Source organism: Tinamus guttatus, unplaced genomic scaffold, assembly GCF_059628265.1.
Source record: "Tinamus guttatus ecotype Peru unplaced genomic scaffold, ASM5962826v1 Tinamus_guttatus_pri_ptg000355l, whole genome shotgun sequence".
Classification (NCBI taxonomy): domain Eukaryota; kingdom Metazoa; phylum Chordata; class Aves; order Tinamiformes; family Tinamidae; genus Tinamus; species Tinamus guttatus.
Window position 1 is genome coordinate 1,556,093 of NW_028288889.1, and position 19,042 is coordinate 1,575,134.

The 19,042-nt window shown below is 38.4% G+C and overlaps 1 protein-coding gene across 1 annotated transcript in view; it reads left to right on the forward strand.

Annotated features, from left to right (window-relative positions):
• The window catches only part of DOCK4 (dedicator of cytokinesis 4), a 218,055-nt gene that overhangs the window by 167,957 nt on the left and 31,056 nt on the right, over positions 1 to 19,042 (forward strand). Inside the window, exons 27-35 of the mRNA XM_088529928.1 lie at positions 505 to 599; positions 4,982 to 5,057; positions 6,539 to 6,639; positions 7,284 to 7,342; positions 9,698 to 9,846; positions 11,370 to 11,455; positions 16,255 to 16,281; positions 16,449 to 16,544; positions 17,513 to 17,573. Of these exons, the coding sequence (XP_088386054.1) occupies positions 505 to 599; positions 4,982 to 5,057; positions 6,539 to 6,639; positions 7,284 to 7,342; positions 9,698 to 9,846; positions 11,370 to 11,455; positions 16,255 to 16,281; positions 16,449 to 16,544; positions 17,513 to 17,573 (750 nt within the window). The remainder of the gene's footprint in view (positions 1 to 504; positions 600 to 4,981; positions 5,058 to 6,538; positions 6,640 to 7,283; positions 7,343 to 9,697; positions 9,847 to 11,369; positions 11,456 to 16,254; positions 16,282 to 16,448; positions 16,545 to 17,512; positions 17,574 to 19,042) is intronic.

Consider the following 19,042-nt stretch of genomic DNA (forward strand, 5'->3'; position numbering starts at 1 on the left):
GAGCTCAGGAGTCCACACATTGCTATCAACTTCCCTGGTCTGTGCCAAGCCGTTGAGGAAATCATCCTTAGGCTCTCTCCTTCCCACCAAATAATGATGCTTTTGGAAGAAACCTTGACTCTGATGAAAGCCAGGCATGATTAAAGAGATATTTGAAAATACGTAGTGTTTGTAAAGTGCCTCTTTGATTTGCAAATTTTTCTCAGGATCACATTTGTGGAAGTGTATGGGTGGAAACTAAATGTATCTTTGACATTTCTCTTATTCATTGCTGTCAAGCAAGTAGCACATTAAATTATTTTCTTCTTTTTACAAAAAAAAACCCACTATCGGCAGCCTTTGGGAGGGAAAAATGATAAAATATTCAGGGGTGTATCTATGTAGAAAAAATAGTAGCAATTCTGCTACTTCTATCATCATATTTTTATCTCTAGTTAATGTATTTTTAAAGTTCATTTCTCTTTCCAACCTGCAAAGGCATAAGACTGTCTTTTCCTTATATAGGATTTCCTGCTTCAGATTTTCACTGTATTTCGGATACTGATACGACCAGAGATGTTTCCAAAAGACTGGACAGTGATGCGTTTGGTGGCAAACAAGTAAGACACTTTCTAATGGTAATTAAAAAAAAAAAAAAAGAAAAAGTAAAGGTCATTATGTAAATAGATACAATTATATGGTGTAGGGAATTAAAATGCAAAATGTGGTAGTTTTTAATTTTTGAATGCTGCTTTCCATTTAAGAACACTGGACTTATTTTATACAACGAATCAGTAATATAATCTGTACCTGTTTCTCCTCTGATTTTCAGTAACCACTGAAATACTGAATACTTTTACAAAAAGAAGATGCTAATCATCAACAGCTTTGTTTTCCAAGTAGCAAATGACAAGTCTCAACAGAACTTCATCCAAATCTGTTGAAATACTGAGTTGGTAAAGATCTGTTTGCTCTCAAGAAAAAAATATCTATCTGCTAAGAGAACATTAACAGTGTTTTAGCATTTTTGTTAATTCAGTGCTTGTCAGAAATATCACAAAGTCAACAAACACAAATCAGGTACAGCACAAGCAACAGTAATGTGGGGCTCTGCATCTCAGAGCATGAGCAGGTGTTATTTATCTGCCTTTGAGCTGTTCTTTTTGTTCGCTCCTTATTTTTACAGAACAAGTTCCCAGATTTTCTGGAAAGTCACTATAGCTGTAGTGTTAATAGTTTAATAGTTAATTAAACTATTAAATCAGATTTTGCCTATATCACCAGTTACTGTAGGCTTAGTTTTTGATCAGATAAGCTACCTGAAAAGTAGATAAACATTTGGTGTGAGCGAGGGAAGGGGACTGTGTTGGGCACAGACCTAGGAATGCAGTGTTCACAACTGGCCTGAGCTTTCCTGGTGCTCTTAGCGGTGCCTGATAAGATGTAACACATCACTGGGTTTTGGGCCGAACTGTATCCATGTGTGAACATACAGGCATTATAGTATTTGTTCAAACTTCGTCATGACTTAAGAAAGTACATTATTTTACTCACCTTTATTACCTTATTTAATGCGGCTAATCCCACCAACTTTGAATTCCAACAAAAATGTAAATAACCGAATAATGGAAGTGATTTTTTTTTATGTATGATATTAAAGAAAGTATGGCTGATGAAAGAAACCACATATGTGGTAGTCATGCTTAAGAAATAAATTGAGAAATACAGGAAAGAGGAAAAACACAAGAACTCTTAGACTAAATATATCATCTAAAAAGTGTGACATCGTCCAGAAACAGCTGGCTTGGCAGATGGCTCAGCAACAGCTTACATGTACAAAATGAAGATGTAGGAACGACCTTGGCACGTGGTTCTCAGGCTGGTGATGCTCACATATGCTAGAGGTGATTTCTTAAGCTCAACAAAAAGAGTGTTTACCTTGGTTAGTATTTTGCTTAGCATCAAACATCTCCCTTCTTAATGTTGTTTGTGGCCGTCTAAGGGATTGGTTGTACATGCAGTTCTGTCAGGCATATGGCACTGGCCGATTCTCAGTAACAGTCACTACCAGTTTCTGCCTATCAGTTAACAGTCAGTTGAATGTAAATCGATATGGGATGTGAACAGGTCTTTATCAATCCAGGATTTGTTAATTTACTTTGCTAGGGATACGTTCTTAGACATATTAATGGAGCAAATCCTGTTTTGCTATCAAACAGGGTTTTGGCCAGGCATTCTGGCTACTAAAAAGTAGTGGTGTGAAGCTGAAGAGCCATCATTTCTACAGTACCTGCCAATGGCTTTGTTTCTGAATCTTTTTGAGACAGCAGAAAAAAGAAATCCACTTCACTCAGCTGTAGAGCACTAATTTTTTGGAGCTCCATTTCTGAATGGGGATTTCCTTCTTTCACTTGTTTCCCCCACTCCCATTTCAGTTGCTGCCTTGCTCAGCTTCCCTGAGAAAGTCAAGAGCCACAAAGTAGTAGCTTTGCTTGCATTTTTCCAGCCCAGAATCTTTGTAGTGCAACAGGAATGGCCTTAGAGGCAGGGTGACACGAGAGGCCATTGCCTACACTAAATACCAAAGTGCCTGGGAGCCGTTCACCTCTGGCTTTGCTCATATGCAAGCCCGAATGCTTCAGTACAGTGCAATATGTGTTTAAAAGGAAAAACTTCAAGATCTAGCCCATGTTTTTAAGAACATTATCATATAATTCCCTTAAGAATCTGTATCTCTTCTAATTCTTCTTTCTCAGGAATCAAATGACTATTGTATTTCCTGGGTTGGGTGACTCTCAGCTGTCAAGGCTTCAACCAGAGAAACAGTAGCTGCTCTTACGTAGCTGCTCAAGAGTGTGCCTTGGGAGCTGTGCTCATCACAGGAGTCATGTCACCTGCAGGACTGTCTTTTCTCTTCCACTTCCCCAGAGTGTTATAAAAAATCAAACTGTCTAGTGTTTACAGACAGAGAGGTTTGACCTGCTTGAAGCTAGGGGAGCGATGAGTCCTAGCAAGGGTATAATCCGGTAATTACCTCTGTCAAGGTAGAAAATTTATACGAAAATACCAAAATTTTATAATAAAATTTTTTAATATGTCAGAAGCTTCTAGATAACACCTTGATAATGTCTCTCACAACAGAAAATAACCATGGAATGGTCACTTGCTTAATTGCCATAAGCTTAGAAAAGAATTGCTTGTCTAGGGCTTTGATTGACTGACGTTTTTGAGAGCATTTAACAGACTCCACTGAACTCTGGATATATCAGGTTTCAGTAACAAGCACGATGGCAGAAGGTGAGGTGAGATTCCTATTGCTGAGCAAAGGTTTGACATTGATACGTGCTCTACCTATGTATTATTCAACAATGAGCTAATTTGCCACTGCTCTTGCTAGTTTTCATTTTTTAATTTCGTTGTAAAGATCAAGCCTTTTGTCTCGCTATGAATCTATATCTTTTGGCAATTTTGTTGAATGATAGAGGACTAGATCATCCAATTCTCAATTTGAAATTTATAAGTGTACAAAATAACTGTATGCATATTTGTTGTAAAATAATTGATCTGTAAAGAAAGATTTGCTATACAGTGTCAAAATTTCAAATGCACCTTCTGACTGCTGGGCATAATAACTTTAAATTGAAAATCCTTTTGGTAACCTATTTCAATAACAATTAAATTATTATTATTATTATTATTGTTACTGCTTTTTAAAAAATCAGTTCAAACACAATGCATGGTAAGGAAAGACATTAAATTAGCATTGGTATCATCATTATGGTTGCTTTGAAGAGCTCTGTTAGCTCCCAGGTTGTGGGAGTTCGAGACTCCTACAGTGAATAAAAATTCTTGCTTTTATGTAATACAAAACATTGCTAACAACTGAGCTTGTAAAAATGCTTCTGTGCACTTCAGTCTGTCACAAAAAGCATATAGATACATAGTTACAGCTGTATGTATAAGCTTATGCACCTTTTAATGCACCTATATGTACAATGGTGTATATATTCATACATGTGAATATAGGCTCCTTTATTTTTTAAAAGCCAGAAGCTTTTTTTCTCTTTGAACATCTCTGTGCTTGGGAAAATTTAATTCTCAATAGCAAAGAATCAAGTGAGAATCTAATGTGATTCAATTAGGTACCTATTCAAAAGCCAGGTTGTCAGAGCGCTCACTGTCCAAGTAACAAACTGGTTGCTGAACTTTGGGGGCTTCTTCCTTTTCTTTTTGGTTGTTTTTTGTTTGTTTGTTTATTTGTTTGCTTTCAAACAGCTTCTTATGGAGAGATTTACTTGAAAATATGGCAAAAATACTGAAGTGATTATTGTACTTTTTCATGCAAAAGAAAAGCCACCCTGTTAGAAGTGTCCTTCTCTGTATGTGCCCAGAACAATTTAGTAGCTAAAAGCAGGGGCTTTGTATTCTAAGCCAATGGCCTGAGCAAACTTGTGACAGATGGTAAAAAGAAGTTTCCCCACCAACTCAGTGTTTTTCCAGTGTGACAGTCACATGGATTTTAAATAAATTTTGTTGTTGTTTTCAAATTGTTGGCTGGGAAGCAGCTTGGAATGTGGATACTGTACTGGATCCATCTGTGCTCTTGCTGGTGTGTTGTGTGTGCGTGTTTTTAACAGGATCTACGGAAGTAAGGGGGGAAAGAGAACCCGCAACCATAGCCATGTTTGCTCCCTACCCAATTTTAGTCTCTGTTGCGGGTAAGAGTAAGTTTCTGGGTCAAAACCAATGATTTCATATTGTTACACTCGGTCCATTGGTTTATTTACATCTCATTCCATGACAACATATCCTCTGGCACTCTCCCAGCCCACGTGTTGTCAGCTAATCTGTACATTAGCTGATTTGTTTGTCTAAGTACAGAATTTATTGTCACAAGACATGGTATGTTTATGTCTTTATTGGAAAATTGACTAGCTCTTTTGACTAATAATTATGAATTTCCACCTAATGAGAAATGCTGTCTTTTTTTTTTTCTTCCCAGTGTTATCATTACAACAGTCTTGTACCTTTCAGATGCCCTTCGCAAAAACTTCTTAAATGAGAACTTTGATTACAAGGTAGTGTAAATGTGTCTAATGTAAGAGAAATGCAATGATAGCTGTTACATCATCCTGTGTCTTGATAGCATGTTGTTAGTCTTAGTTCCAGCATCTAGCAGCTAGAATGTAGACTTCAGCAATTCCATGTGCTCAGAATTTAAACTTTCTCATACAACATCGACTTATTTTTTTTTATTTCTTTTTATTTTTCATTTTGATATTTCAGTTAACTGTGGTGGGCTACTTACTCAGGGATTTTGTATACTAATGTTCTTGGTTACAGAAAAAAATAATATTTATCTCTTATTTTGGGGATAGCTCAGAAAACAAAAATAATTGAATTTTTGACTCAACAGCAAATATATCTTAACTATAGTTTTGCTTTATTTTGAAGTACTCTCAATTTATGTGCTGAATAAATAAAATCAGAAAATTATGACACTTCATGGTGAATGTAGTTCTATTTGTCTATTATTGAGTACCTCTTACAGGGAGGCATCTACAGCAAGTACAGAATCAGGCCTTTAGCCTTCAAATGAGAAGACCTAGGACTCACTCTGAAAATCCTTGTCACAGTGGAAGCCAGAATGGGTATTGTGCCCAACTAGAGACAGAGGCCTTAGTCCAGTGTCTTCATTTTAAAAATTGCAGATTTTCCTTTTTGGAGGAACTAGGGAGCTTCTGTTGACTTCCAGCAGAGCACCGGTTGCTCACATTCCCTGTAAAACCAGGCTGTTGGAGAGATTGGGAGGCAGGGAGACTTTTTTGTCAGGCACAATTGGAAATAAGGAACCTGTGCGTTAGGAAGCTCTGCCAGCTCCGAGCCTAAAGCCGATGAAGGAATTACAAGTAGACCAAGCATCTGTGCTCTGTAAACTTGCTTAGCAAAGCAGAACTGCAGTGTTTGGGATAGGGGCCCCCCTAAAAAGGGCTACTTTTGCCCTCCTGCACCAGTGGAGGATAAATTCAATTAATATTAACATGTATTTTTATAGATAATCTTTTAACAGAGAAAGTTCTACTTACAAGACTCATCATTTGATGCTAAAAACATTGACACAAACATCCTGGATATTTCCAGTATATTAACAAATTCACAATACTTTTTTTTGGTTTTGTCCAGTGAAAACTGCCAAGAAACTTGCAAATAATGTTATATGTAACTGCGATTCTCTACTTAAATATTCCAAAAACTTGTTTTCAGTTTAGAAGGTCAGGTTTTCTATCTGGTCTTTGGCTCTGCAGGATGAAAAAAGAAAACCTGGGACACTGATACCTTTAAATTTAGGAAATATAGATGATGTAAAATAGATGCATTTTTACTGAACATTTTGGTGTTTGTGAAAAGAATATTTATATGCAAAGAAATTTAGTCAAAAACAGATAGTTTTATTAGCCAAGGCTGAAACAACTGATGTGATTTGAAAATTTGCATCTTGAGTGATCTTGAAATGATAGCACTAAGAATGTAATAACCAAATGCTATGTGCTTATTTTAGATATGGGATTCCTACTTTTTTCTTGCTGTCATTTTTATAAACCAGTTATGTCTGCAACTGGAGATGTTCACACCTTCCAAGAAAAAAAAGGTTTTGGAAAAGTAAGTATTGCTGTCAGCTTCCAGAAGACGCTCATAGATCAAATGTTTGTCAGAATTCAAGGCAGATTGCTTAAAGGTCTATCAGAAGATCACAGTGGCAATATTTCCTCTAACTTGGCTAAATGTTGGTTCTGGCCCTTTGTATGAGTCTTCAGAGCTGGCAGCACCTTTTGTCAAGTTCAAACTTGTTCAGATATTGGCAATAAAATAGCCATGCTGTAGCAGTGCCAACACTAATTTCCCTTGCATGTATTAGTTAAGTCAGGCCAGTTTGGTTATTTCTACCAGGCACTACATATTCTGTGTGAAATAATTGTATTTAAGCTAAAGGAAATAATTTGTTCTTAGAGAGAAACCTAGAGAAAAAATGCTACAGACCATAATTGTTGCCACATAGTTGTATTACTGATATGTAATGTTTAGAAAGAGCTAATACTTAAAGTATTTGACAATACTGCAAATGCACCTGAGTTTAGAAATTCTTTCTTAGCTGGGCAAAATAGCAAAAACTTGGAACATGAGTTTGGGCATAGCTTTTTATGCATTACAAATAATATGTATGTTTTCATGATGTTGCAGAATCGTACATGGCCTTGATTGTGTTAATGTTAAGCTGTTTTGCTTTATTTTTAAATGTCTTATAGATATGGTGATATGCGGGTAACAATGGGATGTGAAATCTTCAGCATGTGGCAAAATCTAGGTAAGAAATAAAACAATTCACATGGTAGCTCAAAAGTGAAAAAAAAAGATTATTTCAGCTATTAAATGCACTTGCTAATAACAGAGGAGTTAATGAAGTTCTCATGAAGCCTTGATTCAAGCTTAGGAAAACCCCTACTCATTGCAGTTCCCTCCTTTATGGCTAACCCAAGTTTTCTAAGCCCTGATACTGTATTATTTGACCTATCCATATTTTTTTAAAGAGAACGGAAACAACTCTGCAATACAAAATTAGAGTAGAAAGAATGACTCTTTGGGGGTAGAGTTATTGTGTTGGAGAAGGGGAAAAATACTTATGTTCACAATTCTAAATCTGTTGACAAACAATTTAAGCAGCAGACATATATCTTAGTTCTGAAGCTCTTTTGAGATGCTGGATTTGTATCAAAATCTTCCAGGGAACCACAGTTGTACTAAAAATATAAGGAGATAAATAAACTGGTGAATGATATATAAATGGACAACAAGAGAAAAAATACATGTCTTGGTCTAAATTTAGGAACATTTTTATATTTATAAACAGAAATTGTGAAAAATGAAAGTATAAACCTCAGGAAAATGCAATTAAATATTGTTTAGGAACAAAATCAAAACTCTGCAGAAGATTTGGACACCATATTTATCATCTTTATATTTCAACTCATTCAGATTTTATTTCATTAGTTCACGTAATTAAAGGGTTCATTAAAGATATTAAGATTGTCAGCGGTTGCTAAGATACTGTCACCTCAGTTCTATAAATCTTTTTCCCTGATACGTAGTTGTAGAAAAGTGGACTTTCTGATCAGCATGTACTAGAAGGAATCTTCAAAGAAATAAGTATTAATATTAGTATTTGCTTATTGATTTGCTGTTGACCCTTGTTATGTAGCATATACTACTGAGTTACAGTACTTACTATTGATTAGAGACTTTAAGACATCCATACTCTTAAGTTACTTGGATACGAAGAGTTTTTCTGAACTGGCGTATCAGGTATCTACTCCTAAGATCCATCTCTGTCCTACGTGTGAGGAGGAACTTCTTTCCTGTGAGGGTGACAGAGCCCTGGAACAGGCTGCCCAGAGAGGTTGTGGAGTCTCCTTCTCTGGAGATCTCCCAAACCCGCCTGGATGCCACCCTGTGCCACATGCTCTAGGTGTCCCTGCTGGAGCAGGGGGGTTGGACTAGATGATCTCTAGAGGTCCCTTCCAACCTCAACCGTTCTGTGATTCTGTGAAGACCGTAGTGTGGATCACCTGCCTAGTCACAGTTTTCTGCTGGAAACTCAGCGTGCCGGGAGGGAGAGAGCCATGAAGAATTTCCATAGTGGTGAAGACTGTGGGGTGCACTGTGGCACCGTGGAATTTTTCTCAAATGTCCACCTTGAAATATTGCAGGCAGCTGATCTCCCATGGCAGGTGCTACACTATTCAGCGTTACATCGTGCTCTTAGTTTATTCTTCTCCAGCCTTGGTCCTCGTGCAGCCACCTTGGCTTTGATACAGATATGTATCCCAGGGGAATGGAATTCCACTGGAAGGAATTCCGTTTTTGCTTTGCACTAATGCACACACCAGACAGAGTGGTGGACAAATGTTACTGGCCAGTGCAACATCCAGAGGTAGCCTGGGATGGAAATCAGTTCCCAGCTTGGAAAGTTAGTATATTGGGATTAATAGTCCTCCTGTTCTGAGGATCTCAGTACTTTTAAGCCTGGAGAACTAAGACTGAATGGGCAATCCTTATTTTATGCCATTTCTGCCTTTCCTGACAGGAACGTAGTTTTGTGACTTCTCCTTTGTACAATATGGAGAGTTAATGGGAGATGTTTTAGCACTGAAATTTTTTGAGAACACTTAAGTTGTAACTTCTCTATTCAGCAGGCAAAGCCTGTTCTTCCATCTCCATTTCCACGAAGTTACCTTTCTTTATTAAAAAAAAAAAAAAAGTGTTATGTCAGGTAGTCAACCGTTTTGTAAACACAAGGCTGCAGAGCATAGAAATTAAACCATTCCTGAGAAAAGTAAGTTAAATGCCAAGATAGTGCTTTGTTTCTCTTTGTTCCCCTCCTGGAAGACTAATGTGAAATACAAATAACTCTGTCACTCCTGAACTCAGTATTGCATTATAAAACCTGGTGAATTAGGTTGACCTTATGTTTGCAGGTTGACCTCTTGTCTGCTGCTTTTCACTTCGCTTTTTGTATTAAGAAATAAGCCCTGCTCTGATGGACCCGAGCTAAAAAATGTAGACTTTTACAATATTTTTTTTCTTAGGAAAGTTCTTGGATTGCTTGATAGCACACAGGAGGAATCCCAGGTTATATTCAGGTTGATGTTCTTTTTCACTTTAGGGGAGCACAAGCTTCATTTTATCCCAGCACTGATTGGCCCCTTCCTAGAAGTGACCTTGATCCCTCAGCCAGACCTGCGGAATGTCATGATTCCCATTTTCCATGACATGATGGACTGGGAGCAAAGGCGAAGTGGCAACTTTAAGCAGGTATGTGAAGCTCTTCACAAAACAGGGCTGAAATTCACATAGTTCGGAGTGCTGGTCCCAACTAGTAGTGTGGAAAGAGCAGATGTGATTTTACACCTGTGGGAGAGGAATTACCAGGGTTTTCCCTTTTGACTGTCTACAGGGGTAATAAGATTTTCCAGTGTAATATTTTGATTCGAGTAATTTAAAATTAGGGAACAATCCATGGCCCATTCAAGTCAAGAACAAAACTTGAGGTATCTTCAACAAGGCTGTCTTCTTTGTGGCATTTTTATTCTCTCATTTACAGCAGTAGAGACTAGTGGTTAGACAGGGATTCAGATAGCTTCCCTTCTAGTTAGTATGAAGAGGAAAAAAATAAAAATCAAAAGATTGTTCAGAGGAATGTTCTTCTGAAAGGATCTGACTATTCTTGCTGCTGAAACACCTTCTTAACAAGCTAGGAAGGAACTACCAAATGTGCCATCTGCTCCTGCAGCTCCTACTTGGTTCTTCCAGACTGCCTCAAGCCTTTTCTCAGTACCCTCCTTCCTGCTGCTTCAAATGAAGGAAAGCAGAAGGATTTGAATTAGTCTCAGGCAATCATAACACTTGGAGTGAGAGCTGTATCTGAAACACAAAACAAAGTATAGGAATGGAGGAATGTATGTGATGTAAATAGGTGCTTTTTCACTATCAATATATTAGCTTATTTTTAAAATCACCATAGGGATGTTAAGGAGGGAGAAAAAAAGAATCTACCTGTTTTGCTTCTCTGTCTGTTAAGCTTAGATTTAAATGTAAATTATAATGGATTTATTCACTAAGAGAATATATTGATGACAATTTTGATTTCTGCCCTAGATGTTTTATTACTAATACAATATTGGTAAAAAAGAGGTTTGAAGCAGTAACACGCAGGGTAGCCTCATCTGTATGTGTTTATTTTATCAAAAATACAATTAAAAATATGCATCAAAGTAGTCACTAGCCATCAGATGTGTTCTGTAAGTTTCTTTCATAGCTAGCATGTAAATCCAGTGAAATTAATTTCAAGTACATGGGCTGGTAAGGAAGGTCAGGAAAGTAAATCTGAAACCCCAAATGTTCTGGAGAATAAAGACCTTTTTACATTTAATCTACAAATTTAAAGTGTGAGGTGTATGGGATATTTATTGAAATCTAAGAAAACGCCTTGTGCTTACAGCCCTGCAGTGAGAATTCAGGCAATTTATTTGGTCTGTGTGCTTTTTTGTCTGACTCCATAAATAGATAGCTGCCTTAGCAGCAGCAAATGCTACTCAGCCTGTAGTTTTATAGTCACGTTGCTCCTTTCAAATTAGCTCCCCCCACAATCTCCTTGGGTTTGATAACAGTTTCAAAGAGATCAAGTGACCTATCATCAAATTTACGTGACTGGCCAGAAATTTTAAGAACTGCTCTCAACAAAATCTCCTGCAGAAAAAAATTAAATCCTTCCTCAATTTTATCCAATCTAATTAAAGAAAAGAGAAGCTGTCTACTTATACACGTATATGTTGCAGGTGGAAGCAAAACTGATTGACAAACTGGACAGCCTAATGTCAGAAGGTAAAGGTGATGAAACGTACAGAGAGCTCTTCAACAGTATGTGAGTAATATGTTTATTTTTCATTAAATCGTTGGATTCAGTTAGGGGTGTTAGATGCTGATGTCGATGTAGAGAGGTAATGCTTAAAACAATTGTGAATCTTTTTTTGTCTTTTTTTTTTCTGAAAATCTGAGGAATATTAATATCGTAAGGTTCTGTACCTGTAAGTGATTCTTAGATCTAGCTATAACAGGGAAATGCTATATATATCACAAAAATACCGCTTTTTCCACCTACTAATTTTAAAATCAGAAAGATGTTTCATAGTTGCACAGGGTGCAGACAGAGCACAAATCTGATATTTTAAGAATATGGCATGAGAATATACCAAACAGCTATTTAGTAAGAGATTTTACATTGTCAACAGAAATTTACCTCCTCTGTGTGAGGTCACTTGTTGATATCTTGATGGATATATGCAATTTTATTTATTCTGGTGAGATTATTTCTTATTATTTTATAAATTATTAAGCATATACTGTATTTTAATAAATGAAATCTTATTGAAAGCAAATAGCCAAAGCCAGCAATAGTGAAGTGCCTAAGGTTGCCCATAATTGATGCCACTGATCAAAGTAAATGACTGTCACAGAGTGCAGATCCAGTATAACTACTGACCTCCGTCTCCTTTGTTGTTACTCTGAGTTTAATTCCAGCTATGTGGAAGATATAATTTGTCTCTAGTGCATATAACAAGAGGTATATTACTCCTCCTCAGGGTTCCAGCCCTATGTATTATTTAATATTACTAAACACTTGATTTTTTTTCCTGCTTATATGGCTTCTTAACCATTCCCTCTTATTTAAAGACTGTGTTGTAGCTCTGTGCTTAAATAACTGCATTCAGATCACAGTGTCTGCGAATGACAAATGCATAATAATCAGTAGATGTATTGAGTGGAGAAAAAAAAAGAGAATTTTTAAACATTTATCACTTATGGAAACAAAAGTGGTTAGAAATTTTCAAAATTATAGTATTCTATCTTCAAAATTAAATCATTAAGGCAGAAGTTATAATTGTAAAATTATGAAATCTAGATGCATTGCCATGTGCAAAAAAGAAAAAACAGATTACAATGGCAATCACTGTTTGAAATAACTTGTAATTTTATAAGAAAGCATATTGGGGTGAAACATGGTTCTCATTTTTTTAAAAAGTTTTTGAATTAGATTTAAGAGACTGAAGATATTTCCTTGTAATTTTAATTGCAAAGTACCTCAGCGTCAGTGTACTTTTTGTTTCAGTTCTGATGTACCTGAAGTTGTAACAAAACTCTTTGGCAAATTTCAGAATAACTGCTCAGTATGCTTCCAGCTCAGGAAGAATTCGTACTTATCATTAGTTTTTAATCTAACTCTGGTTTCACTCAATATGTAACAACTTCCAGCCTGAGAGCCTGGGAAGACACTAATGTAAAATGGAGGGCTACAGAGTGTCACAGGGTGGGTGAAGAGAAATGCTTAAAAACAGGGTGGGCAGTCTGGGGAGCTGAATTCGTGGGGTCGGTGCCTCGGCACGGTGTGCAGGCCCAGCAGGGCTGCGTGGGCTGCGGTGCTGCCGGCGCGTGTCCGTGCGGGGGGCAGCAGGACCGTGGCGCCGAGGCCGGCGCGGTGGGCAGCAGTGTGAGCCGGGCACCCGCTGCCGCGGTGCTGCGCCCGGGGGGCACGGCCGGGAGCTGAGCGGTGCGCACACCTGCACGGGGTACACGGGGTGTGGGACTTCCTGTAATACTTGGTCTTTCTTTATTAGGAGTCTTTTCCTAGAGTAACTCACTACCTTTGAACATCATCTCTTTGCGGGGATAGATTACAGGTGTCTCTGGACTTAGCTAAACTGGTATGTGCTTAGAAGGCACTGCTTCTGAGGAAATTGGCCTTACCAGATGAACGGGTCAGGGGGAGAAAGGGAGGGCTGGCGGCTGCTGCTCCTGAGTCAGTGTCTTCCCAGGAGACCTGAGCATGACCACCAGCCCTTAGCTCGTGAGGCCAATGAAGAGCTACTTGTAATTGCTTCCTGATGTGATCCTGGTGTGAAAGATGTCCTGGCTTATACTTACATTATACCCCTGAGACTGAATTTCTGAGTTAATTAGCACGAGGAAAAGAGTGCTTTTATTCTATTAAACAGTTGGTGGATAGAGCAAAATCTTTGAAATGAAGACACAGATGGTTGCTGGCAGTTTTTTTACTTCCGTAGCCGTGTTTGAGTTTGGCATAAGACAAGTCATTTCAGGTTTGGAGGGCAGGTGGCCACATTACTGCAGCACCAAACCTGGCCTGGAAGCCTGCTGGCTGCTCTTTTAGGAGCAAGGCTTCTCTTTAGGAAACTGGAGCTGACATTCAAGGTGAGCAGGTGCTTAACAACTGGCTCTACCTTGATTGAGTTCTACAGCCATAAGAATGGCGACAGGTATCTCTCCCTTTTTTTTTTTTTTATTCCTTCCCCGAGCTGCCTGACTGATTCCTTCCCCTAGCTGCCTGGCTGTTAGAGGTGCTGTCTGGGCTGAGTCTTTCAGAGCCCTTCTGAAAATTTGTGTGGGTTTTGGGTAGCTCCTCACTCATCTCTGAATTGCAGCGTGAGTTTGACTTTCCCTTATCTGCTCAGATGAGGGAGCCTCTGGCACTGGTGAGCTATCTGAAGGACTTTGTACTCCAGAAGGGAATCTAGGTGGATCCCCCCTAGGGATAAGTGCTTGTGAGTCAGTGGTCTGAATAACTCTGTGACTTGGGGATGTCCATTCATGTTGGACTTACTACACAGTTTAGTTGCCTGGGTATGGTGCTGAGCCTGGCAGAAGCTCTTTCCAAGACAAATCCGATTCTCTTGGTCCTCAGTCTCTTATTCTTAAGAACCCAAAATTAAAAAAGGAAGAAAAAACGTTGAGGTCAGCCCAGCTGTTGGGCACTTTCATTAGTGCCTTTTGCTCCGTGTCATTTATCCTGCTTAGTCCTTTGTCTGACACGGTATCTTGGCTGAGCTTTGGGACTTGGGACGAGCAGGAGTCGTGTGATGGGAGCAGGCACAGCATGGACAAGGAGGAAGTGCGTCTGTGTTCATGTGTGCTTTGGGGAAGCTGCTGTGTTTGGAAAGTAAATAGATGTAGGAAAAGGGATCCCACAGGGGTATAAAACAAAGTATGTGCACAAATTCACGCAGAGTGCGATGGAGAGGAAGAAAGCTTAGCTTTAATGCCAGTCATTTCTTTCCAATTCTGTCTACATATTGCCCTGAGGAAGCCAGGGAATATATATCTGTGTAGCCCTTTTGCTCTGAGTGTTGCTCTATGCTCTGGTGCCTGACAGAGAGGGGGATGCAGGTGTCAGAAAGCAGGTTATAAAATTGTCCAACTGAAGAAATGGATGTCAGTTTAAATAAGTACTTCTACACCACCCATTTGTAGAAATTATGCTTATAATGAATATGATCATGTATTTCAAAAAGAATCTGTATAACTCAAGCACAGATGAAACCCATCTGTTTTAAGAGAGAAGTCAAACTTGTGCCACTTTTCTGTGGGAACGGTAGGTAATTATTTTGATGACTTCAGTTTGAAATACCCCTGTGTAACACGGGCTTGAAAAGCATTAGAAAGGAAAAAGCAGTGCAGTAATCAGTGCTTAATAATGTAACAGTCGCAGCCCTTTGTTAGATCCAAAAACTTGCTTTGAAAGGAACGTCAGCAGGTTAAAAGCAAATTGAGTCTGTGCATTCTGTATGGTAAGCAGAGATGCTAGATTAATGTTTCAGCCTCAGATGAGGATGGGGTCCTTATCTGGCTCTCCTAGCAATGACAGGAACTCCATCATTGAAAATGAGGGATACACACCTGGATGCACCTGAAATGGAGAAGCGAGCCCAAGATCTCTGTGATGAAAATATAGAATGAAGATCAGTCAGTGGTTCCCCCCTGCTTCCAGCTTCATGTGGGTCCAACAGGTTGAGAGAGTTGCACAACACCTGCTGTATGGAGCCAAGCAGGGCTGGAGCTTTATGGAGGAGTTTTATGGGACTGAACATGCTCAGGACAGAGGAAGGTCGTGGAGCTGATAGCTTGCCCATTGAAGGCAGAAGGTTTATTAACAAATCTCTCAAAGCTCTGCTAAACGTAAGGATATGGCAGTTTTCAGAGACTAAGTAAATCATACCTGAATGGATTTTCAGGGGAGCTGCCAAAATAACTCCAGGGGCCTGTCATACATCTGAGGTCCTGCGTCAAGGCGTAAAAGTAACATGTTTCCACATGCATTTTCTGGCAGAGAAGGAATGTGAGAAACATGACCCCAAATGAATAATATTTGCTAAACATAAGCATAAAGGATGAAAATCCTTTAATGGAAAGAGATTACCTATAATTTTACTGCCAGCACCATTCACAATACCATTTTAAAATTTATTTTCACTTCAGCAGGTAACCTGAATTTACATTAGTTGTACAGCTGATAGAATTTACCACGTATGATAGTATGCTCTGTGAAGGAAATACTAACTGAAAGTTTGGGAGGAGTTATCTTCTTAATCATTTTGCCATTAAATTTCATGGGTGCTGAAATAGTAGAGCTAAGGCGGTTAAAAAGCTTGAGGTCCCATTGAGAAGGTATTTTGAATTGATAAAAATTATTTTCTAGGTACATCTACCAACTCCCTCTTTTCTAAGGTACCACCATGAAATTAATAGATAAATTTTAATAAAGGGCTCTGTTACATCTTTGGAATATTTTGAAAAATGGGTGTTTGATATATATTAACCTGATACGGCTAACATAAAAATAATCTGTTTTGTCAATGCTTCCTGGACTAGAATTCCACTTTTTGGTCCTTATCCTAGGTAAGACATCCTTTGCAAATTATGCTTCTTGGGAGGGTGTTTGTAAAGGAAAATCTGTTGAAGGTAACTGTTGCTAAGGTATTAAGGTACTGGTGAAAGTGGAGTGGTTGTCATAGTGACAGTTAAAAATAAATGTGAAATTATTCTGTTTTTTTCTTTTTCTCCAGTCTACTGAAGAAAATTGAGCGGGAAACATGGAGAGAAAGTGGCGTTTCATTGATCGCCACTGTGACTCGCCTGATGGAAAGGTTACTGGACTACAGGTGAGTGTCACACACCTGGTAAGCAGGGTTGTGATCTTTGAAATATTAGGAGAAAAACCTGCTGATCTTATGCGAATGGCAACTGCACATGGGCAGATCAGCTGTACGTGCTCAGGATCTCTGACCACAGCTGCTTAGTTGGCAGGAAGGTGGGCAAGCTGGAGGAAAACAATTGTATGAATATTCAGTGGCTTGGTTTCCTACCAGGAGTATAGGAATTTTAAACAGTAGGTTGGTGATTCCAATCTCTCTGAAGTCACAGTGCTCGATATTAATCACCTAACAGTTGTCTTACAGAATAAGTAAAATTCTTATTGCTGTGTCAATCATGCTTAGTACGAGTGTCATCCTACAGACTAGGTTATGTACACCGAGATATGACACCTGGGTAGGAGCTGGCATCTGACTGTAACACACAAACAAAGAAGAGGGAAAGAAGAGACCTACCTGGTTTTTCTGAATGGGAGATATTTCTTCCTTATTTGTAAAGTCTGTGTGGAACCTTCAGTGTATCCTTGTTGTTGCAGCCAGTGGTAGCACTTTCTAGAGCTCGAGGGTTATTTCTTCCCTCATCCTGTGGGGATACATGGTAAAACCTGGTACTACAATTGATATCTTTGCTATTAGTTTGAGAGGGGAGCTGTTTTGTTTACAGAGAGACTGAGCTCTTAACTTCTGGACGCCTTGCAGTGCTGCTACCCTTGGAAGATCACTGGGATTGCAACCTTCAGGGCTGTCAATCCAATGTTTTTCACACACGCAAAAAGAAGTGTTTATAGCATCTAGTTGCTACAAAAGTGTTTGAGACAAACTAGGTTGTTTGTTTCATATATTCAAGAATCTTTAAGTTGTTTCAGTTAGCTTGCTGAGCTAAGTATGTCTGTTTTTTGTGGTGTTCTTCATGTTAAGGGAATAAACTTTATGCTTTTCTTTATGGAGCTTTTGACTCTCACTGCTTTCTGTTTTAGGGACTGCATGAAAATGGGAGAAGTGGATGGTAAAAAGATTGGCTGCACTGTTAGCCTTTTGGTTTGTATAATACTTTTTCTTCCTCTTTTTGATGCTACTTGAGGATTCTCTAGTTTACCACTGTCTATTGGGATGAGAACCTGCTTCTCAACAGAATGTGAGTGGAAGCTGATAGAATAGTGCTGCAGCTAGGATCTTTGATAGCTTTTTAAGGAAGGATTTGATGCACTTGAGAGGTAGTGTCTCCTGGCAATTTATACTTGGGCTCTGAGAAATCTCTAAAATCCTTTTATCCAATTTGCCTCTCTTCTTACCAGGTAAATTTTACCAAAGTTTCTTCTAAACTTGATCAGTCTCTGAGTTCATTAAACAAATATTTTCCCTTTCTGAATACACCACAAAACATGCACAGTTTCTCTGTTTTCCTGGCATCTTCAATAATTAGCTATGGTCAGCTCTTACAATGTGCATGTACCTTCTGAAAACTGTAGGCTATCTATTCTATACCTGATATAAGAGCCAGAAAAGCTATTGAGGAGCTCCTCCTATAATACTAGCACCATTATAGCCATGTGTGCAAAAAGTTATTTTTGTTTAGAAGATGTAATTTGGTTCTAGCCCAATTTCCACTGACAAGCTTGTTGATTTTCATTAACCTTGAAAAGTTTCAATTTTTAGGATGATGATTTTTAGAAAGCTGTATTTTTAGCCCTGAGGAAAATCAAAATAAGCTGACTTTTAATTCTGCCTTTTTTTTTTCTTCTTTTTTTTAATGTCAGTGGAACAATTTGGTATCATTTGTAAGTAGCAGTTATATATAACAAAATCAAAGATCTCTTCATTCAGAAAGGAGTGCTCTTGAAATAGGAATAGTATTAGCCATACCACATAGCCATATAGTTATAGGCTTTCTGTCTGTAGCAGCAGTGACTTAGATGAAGGTGGAAAGTAAGATAATCCTACTTTCTCACCCTCAGGATCACTTGGGGTTGGTTTCATATCAGTAATGCTTCTGTGGAAAAGCTGGCGTAGAGGTGTCTAATGGAATCAGTTCCTTATGCATAAGAATCACCTAACTGCATTTCTAATGAAAGAACTCTTGTCATCACAGAACTATACCAAAATATTAAAAAGTATTTTGAGTACGTTTTAGAAATTCATCTAGGAGTTTCTATCAGGCTTTCTTGGTCCTCATTGTTGCTTGACATTTAATTGGTATTTCACTTCTATTACCATAAAATCATATAAATCTGTGGAGATTTTTCTCTGGTGCTTTGCACTCTTGTATGACATGATGACAATTAGGTAAAATGTTTTCATTGCCTGCTTGAATATTGGCTCTCAGGCTGTGTGTTTCCTTAGGAAAAACTCCCCATTCATAAAAGTCAACTCTTCAAGTGACCCGGCCTTCTGGAGAGTTCGTTCTTTGTGTTAGCAGTTATGCTTTATGTCTTGAAATAGCTTGTTGAAAAAACACATGACACCTTAGCGCTCTGTTAACACGGTGATCTCCTGGGCTGTGCCTGGAT